The sequence below is a fragment of the Lineus longissimus genome, unplaced genomic scaffold (genome assembly GCF_910592395.1).
Source record: "Lineus longissimus unplaced genomic scaffold, tnLinLong1.2, whole genome shotgun sequence".
NCBI lineage: Eukaryota > Metazoa > Nemertea > Pilidiophora > Heteronemertea > Lineidae > Lineus > Lineus longissimus.
Window position 1 is genome coordinate 160,511 of NW_027020281.1, and position 18,394 is coordinate 178,904.

The 18,394-nt window shown below is 42.6% G+C and overlaps 2 protein-coding genes across 2 annotated transcripts in view; both read left to right on the plus strand.

Annotated features, from left to right (window-relative positions):
• LOC135503564 (uncharacterized) overlaps window positions 1-3,977 on the plus strand; it is an 81,350-nt gene extending 77,373 nt beyond the window's left edge. Inside the window, exons 25-30 of the mRNA XM_064797168.1 lie at window positions 295-376; window positions 684-754; window positions 1,780-1,941; window positions 2,545-2,596; window positions 2,790-3,844; window positions 3,954-3,977. Coding sequence (XP_064653238.1) covers window positions 295-376; window positions 684-754; window positions 1,780-1,941; window positions 2,545-2,596; window positions 2,790-3,844; window positions 3,954-3,977 — 1,446 coding nt within the window. The remainder of the gene's footprint in view (window positions 1-294; window positions 377-683; window positions 755-1,779; window positions 1,942-2,544; window positions 2,597-2,789; window positions 3,845-3,953) is intronic.
• On the plus strand, window positions 3,954-10,313 carry LOC135503559 (uncharacterized). Its single transcript, XM_064797162.1, has 6 exons — window positions 3,954-4,910; window positions 5,125-6,448; window positions 7,011-7,182; window positions 8,503-8,595; window positions 8,811-9,006; window positions 9,349-10,313. Exons 1-6 carry the CDS (start codon window positions 3,977-3,979, stop codon window positions 9,984-9,986), a joined length of 3,357 nt encoding a protein of 1,118 aa, XP_064653232.1. The 5' UTR covers window positions 3,954-3,976; the 3' UTR covers window positions 9,987-10,313.
• The last annotated feature ends 8,081 nt before the right edge of the window (window positions 10,314-18,394 follow it).

Here is an 18,394-nt window from a genome sequence, read left to right on the forward strand (position 1 = left end):
GATAAATGACCCTTATGACAAGCAGCTCCTCATGGTAATCGTTTAGTGCAACCCCCGAGGTGCAACCGTAAAAAAGCAAGACGCGCCTAAATATTCGGAAAGGGAAAGACAAGGCGAGAGAATTGAGAGGGTGGAGGGCCTGGGTGGGGGAGGGAGAGTTGGCACTAGAGACATCTCGTCATAGTGCCAAAGTCTCGTAATGAAAGTATTTCTTGAGAATCATCTTATCATGCTTATTGCTCTGATGGTTCAAACATGAAAGACATTACAGAATCAGCGATTCACTTTTTTTAGGATGTGGGCAGCCAGCAACAAATGAAGGAGATGGACAGCAGGCAACAAATGACTTATCATTTCGAAGAAACTGCCGAGAAAGGTGAGGTCACTTCTACCTAATTCACAAAAAAACGCCAGCAGGAGGGGGGGGCAGGGAGCAAATCATATGTCGACCCAAACAGGTCCAGGATCTTTCGATGATAATGCCTTTGATGAGAAACGCACGGGGAGAAAGACAGGCTACTGCATGGTGACATGCAAGATATTCTTTCCTGTAGCTAATTTAGCTCTCGATAAGTTGTTTCTGATATCCGCTAGTCAAAGATAGATAAAAACGAGAGGGCGAACAAAATTACTGATTGCGGGAAATTTCATGTCTCTCAAAATTGTGGTGTGTTTTTTTTCAGTTTATGCTGTAATGCAGCCAGTTGTTGTGGATTTGTGTAGGAGCTCTGACGGTTCTTCTTTAGAGACTGATGTAAGTATGTTACTTTGCTCTGCCCCACCGCAATTCTACAAATTGAGGGGTCAAAAGAGCATGCGTTCCCCTTTGAATCATAAAGTGCCCAAAAAAGTATTTTGCATTTACTAGGTCGTAGTAGGTAACAAAGTAATCTTCACTTCTACTCTGCTGAACACATCAACGCTATTTAGAATCCACAAACCTTAACCCTTTCTCGAAATATGTATCAATAATGTGACAAATGTTACAATCGGATGACATTAAAACTACTAACTGGCTCCACTATTTTAGACATACATAGCACTCTTCCTTAATATATTGACTTCAGGAGCATTCCATTTTATAAACATGTGGTAGGCCTATTCATCTCCAATCTCTCCTGAATTACAATGGGCACAAAATCGTGCAGTTCGATCTCTCTTTCTCAATATCAAAACAAAACGCGTGTAATAGCCATACAATATCATCCCTTATTTTGGTGACCAGATGGAATTAGAGAGGTTGATCTGAGAACGAAAACGAATTCAGCTACGAGCACCAAAATCAAAATGGCTCATAACCAAATTATGAAGTCGCATTCCACATTAATATAAGTACCGGTACACCTACAGCGCGAGGGCTTATCAATATGGTGAAACGTCAAATCGCTTCCTTCCTAGATTGTCTGGAACCGGTGCTAATCGACCTCGTACTGTAAAATCCACTTTGTCTCGCACTTCCAAATCCTCACCCTGGGTTACTGAGTACTCAAAGGCCTAGCAGACCCCTATTATAAGATCTGGGTAGATTTTATTTTGCAGAATACAAACCTTGTGAATACAAGAAGGTATACCCATCAAATAACATCCACCCAGTTGCTCGAAACTGATGCCAATCACACCTCAAGCAACCAGGTTCAAAACTTGGAAGTGTCGAGACAGAGTGATTTCTACAGTACGTCGTTCTCGTTCTCGGAAAACATCTTAATGCCTCCATTTCTGGATATTCTTGCATGAATGAACCTTGATTGTGTAAAACCGAAACCTTGTTCACTTCTTCAGGTTATATATCCAATTGTCACCTCTACCCATGCCAAAAGACAATGCGGAAGTGAAGACTGTACCATCGATTGTCCGATCATCACCTCTACCCCTGCCAAAGGACAATGCGGAAGTAATGAATTTACCATCGATACAACAGCTAACAAGGCCTTTTGCAATCAGGTAACTGTTTAGATTACAAGCAACGAGCTGTGCGAGATAGAGACCTTCGCGCACAAACGGAATAGGTTATTTGTGACAAATAATCCCTTGGCCAGATCCACACTCTATTCCCTTTACAAGAATGCTCTTTATAGGATTTAACCGTTTAGGCCATAGGACGAATCTGAAAAAGCTGCTAGAAATTGTTTAGGCCAACACACTCAGGGACCACCTGAAAATTGGTGTGTAGGATAATTGAGGGGTGCCCTTTCTGAATATAAGTTTTTCTAGTTCGTAAATGTTCACATTTACGGTAAATTAACCCCTTTCTTGACGGGGCGCTCAAAAACCGATACTAAGTTCTTTAGACTATTCCTTAGCCCTTTTCTGCACCAAAACACAATACATGATGGTCAGTAAGTTGTACAGCTAATTGCAGATGAACATTTATGTTATTTTAGACTAGTTGCTTAGTGTGCATTCTTGTAAAGGGAATGATGTTTCTTTTTACACGGAGTACGCAGGCGGGACTGAAATGTGTAAAACTCAAATCCATCTCCTGCATGTCTACTTTCCACGGGTTCACCTTAACCTTTCCCAATTAAGTATGTTAATTTATTTCAGGACGAGAGTAGCCGACTGATGGCATGTATCTTGGAGGAAACCACGGAGAAAGGTATGTTTTCAGTTGTTACCAGCTTGATATATTTTATGTTCACGGGGTAACATATTGTATCCCCAGGTCTCAAGCAACACTAGCCTACATCTGAAATAGGGACTACACTACGATTGGTCCATGGAAAAGACAAGCATCTTTCCACACGTCACTTAGTCAGCATGATCCTAACATAAAAACATTACCATTTCAGATACTTACACGTGCGGGGGATGCAAGAGAACCTTTAACGACTTAGATAGATTCATAGCACACAAGCATACGCTGTGTAGGGGTGATAGCAAAAACGTTCCAAGTATTGTCTTGAAAGAAGAGAAGAGCGCTGACGAGGGTACAAGGCAACCAACTCAAGAAAACACGCATCTGCTGTCATGGGTGGAGAGGAGTCAGCCTGATGGTCAGGAAGGAATGACAAATCTGCAATTATTTGTGGGAAGAGGCCAGCCAGATGGCCAGGAACGAACTGAGAAAAAAGGTCACACCACTGCAAGTGGGGGAGATTGTCATGACGACGGAGATTTTGTTTGCATGCGATCCTTCCAGTTGCAAGTGTCATTTGAAGATGAAGATGATTCAATTATTGGGCAAACCGAGCACGAATCTAATGAGGGGCGTATATTGCAGGAATTAACAGATGAAAATGCAGATCGACACTCAACAAAGGGGGCTGGGGGTCTAGTGCAGGAGCCAACAGAGGAAGATGCTGATAAAAAATCAACTGTGGGGAGTCTAGTACAGGAGCCAACAAAGGAAGATTCTGATCGACAATCAATTGAGGCGAGTCTAGTGCACGAGTCAACAGACGGAGATGCCGAACAACAATCAACAGATGGGTCAAAAGATGGGAGTCTAGTGCAGGAGTCAACAGACGGAGATGACGATCGACAATCAACAGAGGGGTCAAAAGATGGGAGTCTAGTGCAGGAGTCAACAGACGGAGATGACGATCAACAATCAACAGATGGGTCAAAAGATGGGAGTCTAGTGCAGGAGTCAACAGACGGAGATGCCGAACAACAATCAACAGAGGGGTCAACAGATGGGAGTCTAGTGCAGGAGTCAACAGACGGAGATGACGATCAACAATCAACAGATGGGTCAAAAGATGGGAGTCTAGTGCAGGAGTCAACAGACGGAGATGCCGAACAACAATCAACAGAGGGGTCAACAGATGGGAGTCTAGTGCAGGAGTCAACAGACGGAGATGACGATCAACAATCAACAGAGGGGTCAACAGATGGGAGTCTAGTGCAGGAGTCAACAGACGGAGATGACGATCAACAATCAACAGAGGGGTCAAAAGATGGGAGTCTAGTGCAGGAGTCTACAGACGGAGATGACGATCGACAATCAACAGAGGGGTCAAAAGATGGGATTCTGATGCAGGAGTCAACAGACGGAGATGACGAAGATGCTGATCAACAATCAACAGAGGGCTCAAAAGATGGGAGTCACGTGCAGGAATCAACAAACGGAGATGACGATCGACAATCAACAGATGGGAGTCTAGTGCAGGAGCCAACAGAGGAAGATGCTGATCAACAATCAACAGATGGGAGTCTAGTGGAGGAGCCAACGGAGGAAGATGACGATCAACAATCAACAGATGGGAGTCTAGTGCAGGAGCCAACAGAGGAAGATGCTGATCAACAATCAACAGATGGGAGTCTAGTGGAGGAGCCAACAGAGGAAGATGCTGATCAACAATCAACAGATGGGAGTCTAGTGGAGGAGCTAACGGAGGAAGATGACGATCAACAATCAACAGATGGGAGTCTAGTGGAGGAGCTAACGGAGGAAGATGACGATCATCAATCAACAGATGGGAGTCTAGTGCAGGAGCCAACAGAGGAAGATGCTGATCAACAATCAACAGATGGGAGTCTAGTGGAGGAGCTAACGGAGGAAGATGACGATCAACAATCAACAGATGGGAGTCTAGTAGAGGAGCAAACGGAGGAAGATGACGATCAACAATCAGCAGATGGGAGTCTAGTGCAAGAGTCGATAGATGGAGATGACGATACTCAGGAATCAACAAATGGAGATGCTGATCGACAATCAACAGAAGGAAGTCTAGTGCAGGTGTCGATTGATGAGGAATCAACAGAGGGAAGCCTATGGCAGGAGCCAGATGATGGGGAACTTGACCGCCAATCGACAGATGGGAGCGAACTGCAGGAATCAAATTCTGTTGAAGCAGATCATCAATCAACAGAAGGGAGTGATTCAGAAAATTTAATTGACGAGGATGCCGAGAAGAAAAAAGAGTGTGTATCAGGACCAGGCGATGTAAAATCCAAGTATCCATCAGGTTCGTATTAATGTCCACTTACAGAAATTGAACTTTACGCTCTTGGAAGTTTTTGGAACTATCTGATCTTCCTTTACCAGAATCTCAGCAACTGATTTTAAAGATGCAGGAAGACATAGGGAATGGTGTTTGGAAATATCGAAACCACGATAAATTAGAATGACTGCTGCATACTACCTCTCAAAATCTCGAAAGTGAATAATTCTCTTTGCAGTGACGGTTCCTGGGTTTCGTAGAAAAGAAGATGGTTCCAGAAACTACGATAGACGTCATGCATGTTATTACTGTGGACGGTTGGTGGCAAAGATACGAAGGCATTTAGAACAGTGTCATGGAGATGAGGTGGAGGTTATTCGCATCCTTGCATTAAATGACAAGCAAAGAGCGTCTAAAGAGATTGAAAGGATTCGTTTGAAAGGAAATTTTAATCATAATATCAATGTGCTGCACTTAGGGGAAGGTGAACTCATAGTCTCGAGGCGTCCAAGTGGTAGGCGCAATGCTGATGAATATCTGCCATGTGTCCACTGCTTGGTATTCCTCCATCAGGATGAAGTGTGCAGGCATGCAAAGATATGCCAGTTCAATCCGGGCTCAGCTGCCGCGGCTGCCGATGATGACATAGATGATGACGATGCCAATGACAACGACACTCACCAAGACCGTGTGCAGTCATCAAAGGTGCAAAGTCGTATTTTCCTGGATGCTGCAACAATTGGAAATGACGGTAGTGCGGCCGAATGGTGTCAGCTTAAGGAAGCGGTTATCTATCAGATGCGACATGACACTGTGGTATCGATAATTGAAAAAGATTCCCTCATAATGAAGTTTGGGGTGATCTTGCTGAACAAACTTGGTCACAAAAAGCGAAACATCATATCTCAGCGTCTGCGTCAGCTAGGGAGATTCCTTATTGCCTTCCGTACATTACACAATGACAACTTCATCTCCCTATCTGAAATATTATGTGGGAAACATTTTGATGTCGCAGTGAAAGCAACTAGGGAGCTTTGTTGCGTGAGTAAGGAGACAACAATGACTGGTGTAAATCTATTGGACAGTCCGAGCATTGGTCTCCACATCGGACATACGCTGAGGAAGTGTGCGCTGGTGAAACACGGTATTGGGTTAAGGAGAATGGACAATGCCATGGTTGACGAAGCTCAAGTATTCCTCCAGTTGTTTAATGCCGAGTGGACTGAATTAGTATCATCTCATGCACTACAGAGTCTCAAGGAACGTAAATACAACAGCGTTGAACTGATTCCTATTACTGCCGATTTAATTAAGCTGCGTGGGCATCTTCAAAAGATTTTGCCTGAACTTGAGACAGATCTCCAGCAGAACACATCACCAGCTTCATGGCGAAAACTCGCGGAGGTCGTATTTTCAATCGTGACATTGTTTAACAAGCGGAGAGGCGGTGAGGTCGCAAGGATGCACCTATCATGCTTTGTTGAGAGGCCAAAGTGGAAGGAACATCGAAACGAAGACATCCTATTATCACTCTCTGCACTTGAACTGAGGCTGATGGACAGGTAAGCGTTTTTCGTCACAAGCACATAGACCCTCTAAAAGAATAGACATGCAACTAGGCTGTATCGGCCACGTGACCAACCCAAGCACACTTGCTGATGTTTCCGAGGGGTGTTTTGCACCGTGAGTTTCCACGCATGATGTTTGTGTTTTTTTAACAATGTTTGTCTCGCTCGCTAGTATTCGTCTGATCATTTTCTTTTGCAAGTTCATTATGACTTTGCTCAATTTTTCGCGGTTTTGACAAAAATGATACCTTTTTTGTTCCCTAAAGAGAACGCAGAAAAACATCAAATCGTCCTGGAAAAGTCCCAAACGCTGTCACCAAATTTCACCTACAAAATCTCTTATTTTTCTGCACAAATGATTAGCATAACCAATCACAGTCTAATTTATTTACCCTACAACTGGGTCATTATCGAATTACTATGGCAATTTTAAATAACACAATCGCAAAAATTATCTACCCTACTATTGGTAGAGCGATTATCGAATTGCGATGGCAACATTATTCCTCCGATACCGTAGATAATATGTAATTCATGTTGTACTCTTTTCTTACAGCTTAGACATGGTCCAATTACCCGGAAAGCGTAACAGAAAAGTGCCGTTACTCCTCAAGCCGGACTGGATAAGAGCGATGCAGCTTCTTGTTGAAAAGCGAACCGAATGCGGTGTTGACAGTGAATATTTCTTTGCGATTCCTGGAGCAAAGTCGTATCTATCACCTTGGAAGGTAAGAAGCAGTTTTCATTATATTCAAAACCAACAAATGGTTTTCGAATCAATAGAGGGTCCACCTAATGCTTGGTCTTGTGGATCCCCCTTGTATGAGGCGCCATGTGGGAATTAAATTATTTGACGTAATTATTTGAAATAAGCAAATTATATCGAAATAAATGAGTGAACCAAGTCAAGATTATTTCCAAACCATAAATTTGCTTATTCAATTGTATTCAAACCATTTACTGTTCCTATCGATATTGTTTCAAACAATGAATTTGCTCTCTTTTGATTATATTCATCCAATAAAACAACGTAACTTTATTGTTTTCAAATAATACATTTTCTGAATATCCGTGGTTTCAAATAATCAAACTGTCTCGAAATGATGGTTTGTTAAATAATCAAAATTAAAAAAGTCATGGTTTCTCAAACCAGGAAATTGTCCATTGCATTGGATGATAAACAATCACGCACAAAATCATTATTTCCAAACCATCACTTTAACAAACTGATCGTTTCAAATCATGAAAGTATGCACGAAATTATTTGTATACAATCTAATTGTACTCATCTAATGTTGATTATTTGCATCCCAGCAACGTTTTTTCAAACCATGAAAACGCGAACTCTGATTGTTTCCATCCAATCACTTTCAAAAGTCATTGTTTCCATCCAAGCAAAACTACGTTCATGGTATGCGCACATGGTTTGCGCAGTAGACGGGTTTTAGGTCTCGTTAGGGAGTTTTTCCCAAATGTACGCGATGATGACGTCGTACATTTGGGAAAAACTCCTGTTTGTCACCAGTGGTGATGGTGATATCGCCCCATGATACGAGTGACGTGATTGGTCCCTCGAGTCGGGATAAGTTGTGTTTGTCACGTCATCTTACATCATGTTATGTGTCCATCAACGTCACCCTCCCTCAGTAGAAAGGACTGACCTGGAAAACCTCAGGTACCACAAACATTTGCCATATGAAAAGTACACGCTTTGTTTAGTTTGTCCCTTTTAAAGTACACTTTGACTTCGGTCGTCATAACATAACCATAACAACTGAAAACGATTTCGCAACAACGTTTGGTCACCAACACCTACTCATTATTCTTACAGGGTTGCATTACATAGCACCTAACTAAAGAGCCCTGTAGATACACGTGACAAGGGTGTCATTTGAATATTCTAGGATCCTAGGTAACTCCTTAATCTAGGCCTACCTACACATAATTTTCCCTCCATCAACTCTAGATTTAGTAAGTACTAGTATGTTTGCGCGGACTAGTGATTGTTTATGGATTAAGAAGACAAACCTTATCATTGTCTCTTGCAGGTACTGAATAATCATGCGAAATTGGCAGAATGCTCAAGACCTGATCTCATATCAACAACGAAGCTGAGAAAATACACCGCAACTGTCACGCAGGTAAGCAAAAAGAAACGATTTCTAAAGAACATGGGGATATGAATTATGATTAAGTCATGTTCCCCGTTTCATTACGTTATGACGACTTTACCGTTATTATAGTTTGCCAATGATACAGTCAATTGTCTACTGGGTGAAATTGACCGTTGTAGATGATCCAGTAAATTTTCTACTCGTATACTCGGTGAAATTGACAATTGGATATCTTCTTACAGATACTAGGATTACAACCTGGAGAGTTGGAGTGGCTGGGAAACCATCTAGGCCATACCGTGGAGGTTCACAAGGATTCGTATCGCTTGCACGAATCGACGATTGAAATGGCGAAGGTATCCAAGGTTCTTTTGGCCATTGAAAACGGTACAGCGGGAAATTTCCAGGGAAAATCATTGAATGAGATTCAGCTAGACGGTACGTTTATACAAGATAATTCAGCCATTTCGTTCGAATGGGAAGAATATCCTATAGGGCACTGCGTTTTTAACCCATTAATAATGCATGACACCCTTAGATATGGTCATATCAAAGTCACAGCTCTACCTGGCCCATGTTTTATGCTAAAGACACTTTGTAGGATATTACAGATGTAATCCCTCAGAGCATCAGCTGCAACCAACAAACAATGATGATCGTCATTTACTGAATTAACTGTAATGTTTTTGGATGCTCAGCAAGAAGCTGTAAATAATGTGTCATGTGCCTGCATGCATTGAATAGTGTGTTGTTCGCTTTAAATTTGACAATTCCTTGCAGATGTTGTGTTGCCTGATGGCAGTTTAGACGATGGAAGCATCAACGAAGATCCATCCATGACAGAAGGTCTCAATGATTCAAAGGGCAATGGAAAGGTTTCGAAGTGTAGCCGTGCGACTGTGCCAAATGGAAGAAAGACATTAAAGGGGTGCGAAAAGAACAAGTTGGTGGAAAAGAATAAGAAAGGTCAGCAAAGTTCCGAACACTCTCGTCGTCCAAAACGGAGTACAAAAGAAGTCAAATACGATGTAGGTGAAACTGAAGTTTTAGATGATTCCTTCATCGATGCTGATTACAGAGAGGAATCCACCAGTGACTCCAGCAGTGATTCCGGAAATGACAGCTTACAATCGGAAAATATGCCACCTAAGGTAACCAAAGCTAAAGATTCAAAGTCTGGTAAGAAAACATGGGTTAAATGGTCAAACGGAGAAATTGCTATTCTCCAGACTCATTTTCAATGTAATATTAGAAATGACAGAGTTCCCAGAAAGGCTGACGTTGATAAGGTTATGAATAAGTTCCCGGTCTTACAAACACGGAATTGGGTGCAAATCAAGAGTAAAGTTCAAAATCTGATTAAACGTAAATCAAGTCTTCGTAGTGATATACTGAAAAAGGGATCAGAGAGGCTGTGATAGGCCTACTGGGGCACAACTGAAAATTCAAAGGTGACGCCGTAGCATGCCTGCATTATTTGATTACAGTGAAACCTGTCTAATGGAAACAGTCACGGTGCCCGAAAAAAAGTTGACATTAGACAGGTGTTTCCATTATGCAGGTTGAAAAGATTGACACAAGTCACGTGTGTTCATCAATGACAATGACATTGTTAAACAGTAATTAAGAACTGATTGCCACAAGCATGCTTTACAAAGGGTCTCAATGACAATGATTGCATCAAATTAGTTGTTTCGAACATCATCAATGGATGCTAATCACAGTGCTTTTCACTAATTACTTCACCTAGCAAACAATTACTGTACTAAATCAATACCAGCATGTTGATTTTGCCAAAAGGAGCCGCACTGTTGAGATGGAAATCCGTCCAACATATGTTTTTGATGGCACTACTTCATATAACAAGGCCATCTAGCCACACGTCTTTCAACCTCCTGCTTCTTCTGGCGTCTTGCCCATTTGTCATAGGTGGACCTATTAAAGGGCTTGTAACCCGACTTCAACCCCGATTTCAACAAGAATGCGCGCCCCTCGTGATTACTCATTCAATCATAGAACGCTCCACGCATACAATGCACATAGGACTGGCTTTATACAAGGTAGCCTGCCAACGCATGGACTGTGAGTGCGACAGGTTTTAACTCAGTGATTCGACGTTCGTGTTACCTTCATGTTACCATTGCTGCGAGTTAGGTTGACAGTACCGGCACCAACAAGGGCTTTTCCAGCTGTTCCTTGAAGTAATCCTTCAATGGGGTAGTTGTAAAACAAGAAACACAGAAACGAAACAGAAACACAGAAACACAGAAACGAAACGCAGAAACCAGTCTTGTGGCGAATTCTGGTCTGCAGACTCCATCTTGTTGCCATGGTTGTGGCCGCGAACGCGGGTGTAACTAAAACTGGTATTCAGTCGGAATGGAAGGAGGAATGCTCATTTCCCAATACCCCTTTTAGCCTCATCAACGTGTGCGCAGATTGGCAGCATCCGGCCTTGATCGTGCCCCTGACCAAAAACGGCCCCAAGTCGAAACGGCCCCACTTTATTTATTATGTACAATAGAACATGACTCTCTATTCGAACTCGCTATTCTTTTGTACATTCCATGGCCTGTGCACGACACTAGGCTGAACTTCCCTACTGCAACCTCATTAACATAAACAGATATTTAAAGGGACTATTTAAAGGCAGCAGCTGGGCAGGCAAGATTGAGTTACTCCAAGTCCAAGTCTAGTGCCCGCCCGCCCTCCCCCCCACACTTTACTCTATTCTAGTCGCCAAAATTGGTCTCTCACGTCTCACATAACGTCGAAATGATTCACACATGTACTGGAACCGTACCTTGCATTTAGTGCTGCATCAGACGGGATTTGTAGGATGATCCTGGTACTTCATGTAAATTGAACACTACAAGGCAAGATGTTGCACTGCACCTTCATTTAAAATAACATGCTGTAGGAATCGAATCGAACCTACCAAAGTACTACACCACCACCTCAAAAGACTTCACCCATATCGTGCCACCCCCCCCCCCCCCCCCCAAGTTGCTCCATGTATCCCCTCAACAACTCTATTGCATTCTGGCTGGCCGCAACCCACCAACCTCAGATTTTACTTTTAAACGACAATAACAACGGATTGGGCAAGGAAAGTATCGGCGTTCCGCTTGATTCCAACTTTTATGAAAACCCGTTTGATTTTCGTTTCTGCGTTTCGTTTCTGCGTTTCTGTGTTTCTGTTTCGTTTCTGTGTTTCTTGTTTTACAACTACCCCCTTCAATGACGATGCTGTAAAGTTAAGTGCAACACATAACTAATGCTGTTGGACGGCCGGATTGCCATCTCTAGAGTAGGACTTTCTTTGGCAAAACCAACCCCTAGGTGCAGATTACTAGATGAATATTGATCTAATGTACACACCACCTTTGAGACGGCAATCCGTCCAAGGTGCAAATCACTTAGATGAATATTGATTTTGTGGTTTCTCTTATGTCGACTGGTTTCTCTTATGTCAATCCGTCCGAGGTGTACATCACTTAGTTAGATATGGTGTCAACTGTGCGAGGTGCAGATCATTAGATGAATGTTGATTTGTACATACCGTCTGTTTATGCCCACTCCCAGGCCCTTAGTCATGGGGATGTATCAGACTTGAGAGCGACTTCTTCGTCCACTATTTCACAGACGCCATGAAGATGTATCAGCACCCCCGTTCGGCACATGTCCTGGATCACACCCCCCTTGCGAAAATTCCTGGCAGAAAACCTGACAATTGGGCAGTAACTGCAAGTTTTACAGTATGGTGTCATTTGCACAGGCCTACACATCTGCAAGTGTCATTTGAAGATGAAGATAATTCAATTATTGGGCAAGCCGAGCACGAATTTAATGAGGGGCGTATATTGCAGGAATTAACAGATGAAGTTGCAGATCGACACTCAGCAAAGGGGGTTGGGGATCTTGTGCAGGAGCCAACAGAGGAAGATGCTGATAAAAAATCAACTGAGGGAATTCTAATACAGGAGTCAACAAAGGAAGATTTTGATCGACAATCAATTGAGGAGCTGGCTTTACATCTGGGGGTACCTTCTTTTTACGTGGACCTCTCGGAGCACCTCTCCAGGAGTCAACAGACGGGAAAGATGGGAGTCTAGTGCAGGAGTCAACAGACGGAAATGACGATCAACCATCAACAGAGGGGTCAAAAGATGGGAGTCTAGTGCAGGAGTCAACAGACGGAGATGACGATCGACAATCAACAGATGGGTCAAAAGATGGTGACGATCTACAATCAACAGAGGGGTCAACAGATGGGAGTCTAGTGCAGGAGCAGGAGTCAACATACGGAGATGACGATCTACAATCAACAGATGGGTCAACAGATGGGAGTCTAGTGCAGGAGCAGGAGTCAACATACGGAGATGACGATCTACAATCAACAGAGGGGTCAACAGATGGGAGTCTAGTGCAGGAGTTAACAGACGGGGATGACGATCGACAATGAACAGAGGGGTCAATAGGTGGGAGTCTAGTGCAGGAGTCAACAGACGGAGATGACGATCGCCAATCAACAGATGGGTGTCTAGTGCAGGAGCCAACAGACGGAGATGACGATCGACAATCAACAGATGGGTGTCTAGTGCAGGAGCCAACAAACGGAGATGACGATCGACAATCAACAGAGGGGTCAACAGATGGCAGTCTAGTGCAGGATTCAACATACGAAGATGACGATCGACAATCAACAGAGGTGTCAATAGATGGGAGTCTAGTGCAGGAGTCGCCATATTTCCCCGGCTAGTAGATGAGCGGTGTGATCGTGCATAGCCCTGCTCACCTTCGCCCCCTACTGGCAAGAGCCCTCTGTATAACACTCTCCATACATTTATCTTTGAATGAACATGGTGTGCTCGATGGGTATCTGCCCATTCCGCCTTAACCTTATTCGCCTTATCCAATTTTGCCTTCTCCCATTTAGCCTTGTCCTAACTTGCCTTTTCTCAATTCGGCCTTCTTCCTAACTCGCCTTCCTCTCATCTTGCCTCATCCTAGTTTGCCTTTTCTTATTTCGCCTTTGTCCTATTCTGCCTTGGTTCCATCCTGCCTTATCTCATCTTGCCTTTTCTTGATTCAAGACCTTTATGTCAATTCGCCTTCTTCCCATTTTGCCTTCTCCCGTTTCGCCATATCTCACCTCGCCTTTTATCAATCCAAAAGTTGGTTTTGGAGATACATGTAAGCTTACATGTAGATGGTTCAGAAGTTATGAAGATTTGAAAATATTGGTAATTAAGCAACAGCCTCGGGTAGGGTGCCAAAACATAATTCGTGGAAACACTCTTATATGAAAGATTGGCCCCACAAACATGGGTAAAACATGGGTAAAAGAGACAAAAGTCTTTTGTAATATGGTATGTAATGTAATATGACTATAATGGCTGAGAAGTTATCTACACTTGTAATTTTGGCAATTTCCACCGGGTTTTGATTGCGGGTACCCCCGAATGGACCCTAGAAGCCCTTCAACACTGTTGAAGACACTTTCATATGAAATATTGACTCAACAAACATGGGTAAAGACACCAAGTTTGTTGCAAAGTAGGAAGAAGGCGAAATGGGAAGAAGGCGAAACAATACAAAGGCGGGGCGGGTAAAGGCGAGATAGGATGAAGGCGAATTAGGACAAAGGTAAATTAGGACAAGGTGAAATAGGAGAAGGCAGATTAAGACAATGGCAAACTGAGACGAAGGCAAGAATGGATAAGGCAACTTGTGATAAGGCAAGATAAAACAGAGGCAAAATAGCATAAGGCGAAAAATGAAAAGGCGAAAAAAGACAAAGGCGAGATAGAATAAGGCGGATTGGGAAGAGGCAAAATTGGAAAAGGCGAAATAGGAGAAGGCGAAATGTATATTTTTTAAAGGCAAAATGGGAAAAGGCGAAAAAAGACAAGGCGAAATGGGCATGAACCGCTCGATGAGCTGTGGATGAATTCCCCTCGGATTTACTCCCATTCGTCACTTCCTGCATCTGTCGCTGCCCATTAATCCAAGTGAAAAGGCCCCTTTCGTTGTATCCTAGCAGCTATGCATTTCCTCTGCCGTGGCTAACCTCGGCTTGGTTATAGCGCACGTCAATGCAAGCGGTCACAACCATAGCTTGAGATGCAAGCGGTCACAACCATTGCTTGAGATATGGTGCAGAGGTTGAGCGGGTGCCTTTTAAAAATGATAACCTGGTCATGGGCCTACTGGAACTTTCTCCATGCCTGGTTGAGCTTGGCGACTCTACCGATAGGTTCTTTATTCATCTCGATCGAGATGGCAATTTGGATGTGCGGCAAGACAAGATTGGCTTCCAATAAAGTATGTCCACCCAGCTCTTGAAAACTAGTTTATATAGATTAGCTTCCAATGCGGCTCGAATTATGGTAATTGGGTGTACGTCAGTTGGGCAGTATAACTGCAAGTTTTACAGTATGGTGTCATTTGCACAGGCCTACACATCTTTCTCCCTGGCTCCTGCACACATCTTTCTCACTGGCTCGTGCATACACTCCCTATGCCGTGCCGCACACTTCTCGTGACAAGGATATATCAAATTAGGTGACGTGGCAGAATATTGTGCAGGGTAATGATGACCAAGCTTCTGAAACTTGTCCCCAAGGCGTCTTTGGCCCAACAAGAGACGTTGCTCATTGATTGTTAGGTTATTCAGTGAAACGTTAACTCCACCATTGGCATGCTGGGAGAACCACCCTTCACGTGGACTGACCTGGATACTGTCATCATTTCCCTCTACCATATCTTCGAATGACCCCCACTTGATTCGACATCTTGCGACATGGCTCGGCTCATTTGGTCATTGATGGAACCAGAACTCTCGGTTAGTGATGCATCCAATCGTATTCTACGACGCTATTAGTTCGCACAATGACTCCACTGGAGAGTTAGAACTGTTTGCTTCCTGATGATTGCCATGATCAACTCCAGTCATTTTGACTCATTTGCTGAAGACAAATCAAATAATCTATCTGGGCTTAGAGGAAGAATCAGACCGTCTGGAGTGAAGGGAAGCAAAAAAATGTCGCAAAGGCATATTCAGTGGAGTTCCCCATGACATTCACAATGGATTTTTTTAGATCTGTGACTCCTTTTTTCTGCGTACTATCATGTAGTCATCATGCATTAGAATGTTCTTTTGGGGTACCAATCGAATCTGAAAATAATGTCAATGTTTCATGTAACCTATTTCGAGTGTAGGCCTATCATGTATAACAGCTATTAATGAATGGTGCCATGTTGTTCTTGGTGTTCTTTTTCGATTTAGAAATTATAAGTTGTTTCTGATCAAAGTTTGATGTTTATTGATGAAGAGTCTGGGCGTTATGCTCAGGAATACGTTTGCTTTCTGATGACGTGACACCTATGATGTTTCAACAGGAAAACCTTTGTTTGAGGGTTAATCATCGTCATCACGACTATCATCCTTGTCACCACTTGATTTAATGTCTTTGAACTGGAACACCCGTGCATGTCTCCATGCTTCGTCTTCAAACGTCGTATCATTAATGGAATCTCGAGAGCTTTCTTCTTGGGAGTATGGCTCACTGTCTACCACTTCCAGAAGGGCTGTACTGCTACCATCATGTACCGGGGATTCCATTATTTTGTCATTGCCTTGTTATGTTTTATGACAGTTGGCATGACGTGACACTCATCCTGTAGAACGTAAAAATTAACTAGATTGAGTGTTGATTTGATACCAAATGGCCGCTTATCTATCAGTTAACATAATAATGACTTCAACCAAACTTACATGTATAGTGTTATGTTCTCCCTCTGCCAGGAATGAGTTGATGTATCTTCAATCATCCCCTCACTCGATTCGAAATCTTGCGATGTGGATTGGCTCATCATCTCGTCACTGGTTAACATTATCGCCGACGGCTGGACCGGTACCATTTTCTCTCGACTCATAATTATAGCCGCCTCCATTTAGTGGTTGGTACAATTCTCAAAATATTGAAAAAAAATAATCGCTAGTTAGCATGTTACGATACCGGTAAGCATAGACACGTGGTGATTTGCTTGATCAAATGGTCACATCTCTGTTTTGTTAAACATTACACTGATAGAATTAATACTTACATGTACTTCAAAATCAAATAATCTGTCTGGGCTAAGAGGAACTGGGCTAAGAGGAACAACCAGACCGTCGGTGAAGGGTAGCAGTAATTCAGTGGTACATTACACAATAACCCTACCTTTGATATCTTTTCCTTCGCTGTCCACGTCTCCACTGTCCATTTCATTGATACATGTACCTTCCTCAGACGTGTTTCCTGGTAGTCCCAATTAATATTGTTGATCAGCGTTAGCTACTGTGTCCTGTATCTTTTGTTTTTGATTCGGTCTTAGTTTTTATTTCACAACATCCTATAAGTCCAGAGCTGGTTTTGGCTTGAAGCTTGGGAATCGTATGCCGACCTGTTGTACTTATTAGCTAGTAACCAGGGGATGCGGCATCGGAAAATGATTTGGTGGCATCCAGAAAAAAAGGATTCCACTTGCGGCATCCAGGCTCATATTGAAAATCATAGTGCAATAGCCACATTTTGCGGCACCAGGAATACCGGCACTCGATGATTAAGTTATTCAGTTCAATCCTAAGCACACGAGGATCTTATCAAAACCAGACCATACAGTCCTTGTCAATTACATCTGTACCCGTGAAGCCCCTTTTCTAGCAAATGCTTTGTATTTCATGCGGTAGAAATCGTGGGATATGCAAGTCGTCAGATGCCAGGAAAACACATTTAGGGGGGGGGGTCTACATTTCAAATTGTTTAGGACCCCGTGAAAGTCAACCAGGAGGCACCCATAATTTATCTTAGTAAAAATGCGGCAACGGACACATTTCATTCGAAATCACTGATGTTGTGGTTTCTCTTACCAGTACTTTAATGTCAACTTTACAAGGTGCAAATCACTTGATGAATATTGATATAATGTACACACCACCTTTGAGACGGCAATCCGTCCAAGGTGCAGATATAGATGAATATTGATTTTGTGGTTTCTCTTAACGTGCAGGTTACTAGATGAATATAAAATATAGCAATTCGTCCAAGGTGAATGTAAAGTTAGTGGATCGCACATCGACCGGTGATCGAAAACAACATTACTCAGAATTTCTGAACCGAAAAAAGTAGCATCTATTGGATAACACCCCCAAAATGACGTTTCATAACAATCTACTGCCGGAGCTTATGATACTTCTAGCTGAAATTTGGACACTGTGGTTGACAGTGATTGACATTGCAACCACTTCTAGTCTCCAAAGTAAAACATAACCTACAATGTATAAACACCAATTTGCTTTCCTAGCTCTTGGGGCGGGAAAGAGGGTCTATTTAGAAAAATCGATTATTCTAAATACATTTAATTGAGAAGAGGATCAAGACGATGGAATTTAAAGTGAAATGGTATTCACATTTGGTGACAGTGGCATCGCCACTGTAATGCCCCACACCAAAGTCTATAAGATGTTTACCGAGAAGTCAAAAGTGGTAGCGATGTTTATCACGAGAGATTGTAGAAAATTTAATTTTTGTCAATTTGATATATGTAATTTTGATATAATTGTAAGATGCATGGACGCGGGGTTAGCCATACCCTTAGAGCAATTGTATAAATGTGTCGAAATTATTTGTTATAGGATATTTGACAATAGCCTGGTTAAACAATTATTACCAGCTATTCCAATAGGTGGAATGAAGGGTTATCTAAAACCAATGCACACTCTGTTGATAAATGATTACGTAGATTTAGTGAAAGATATATTTGTAGCAAGTAGACTTCC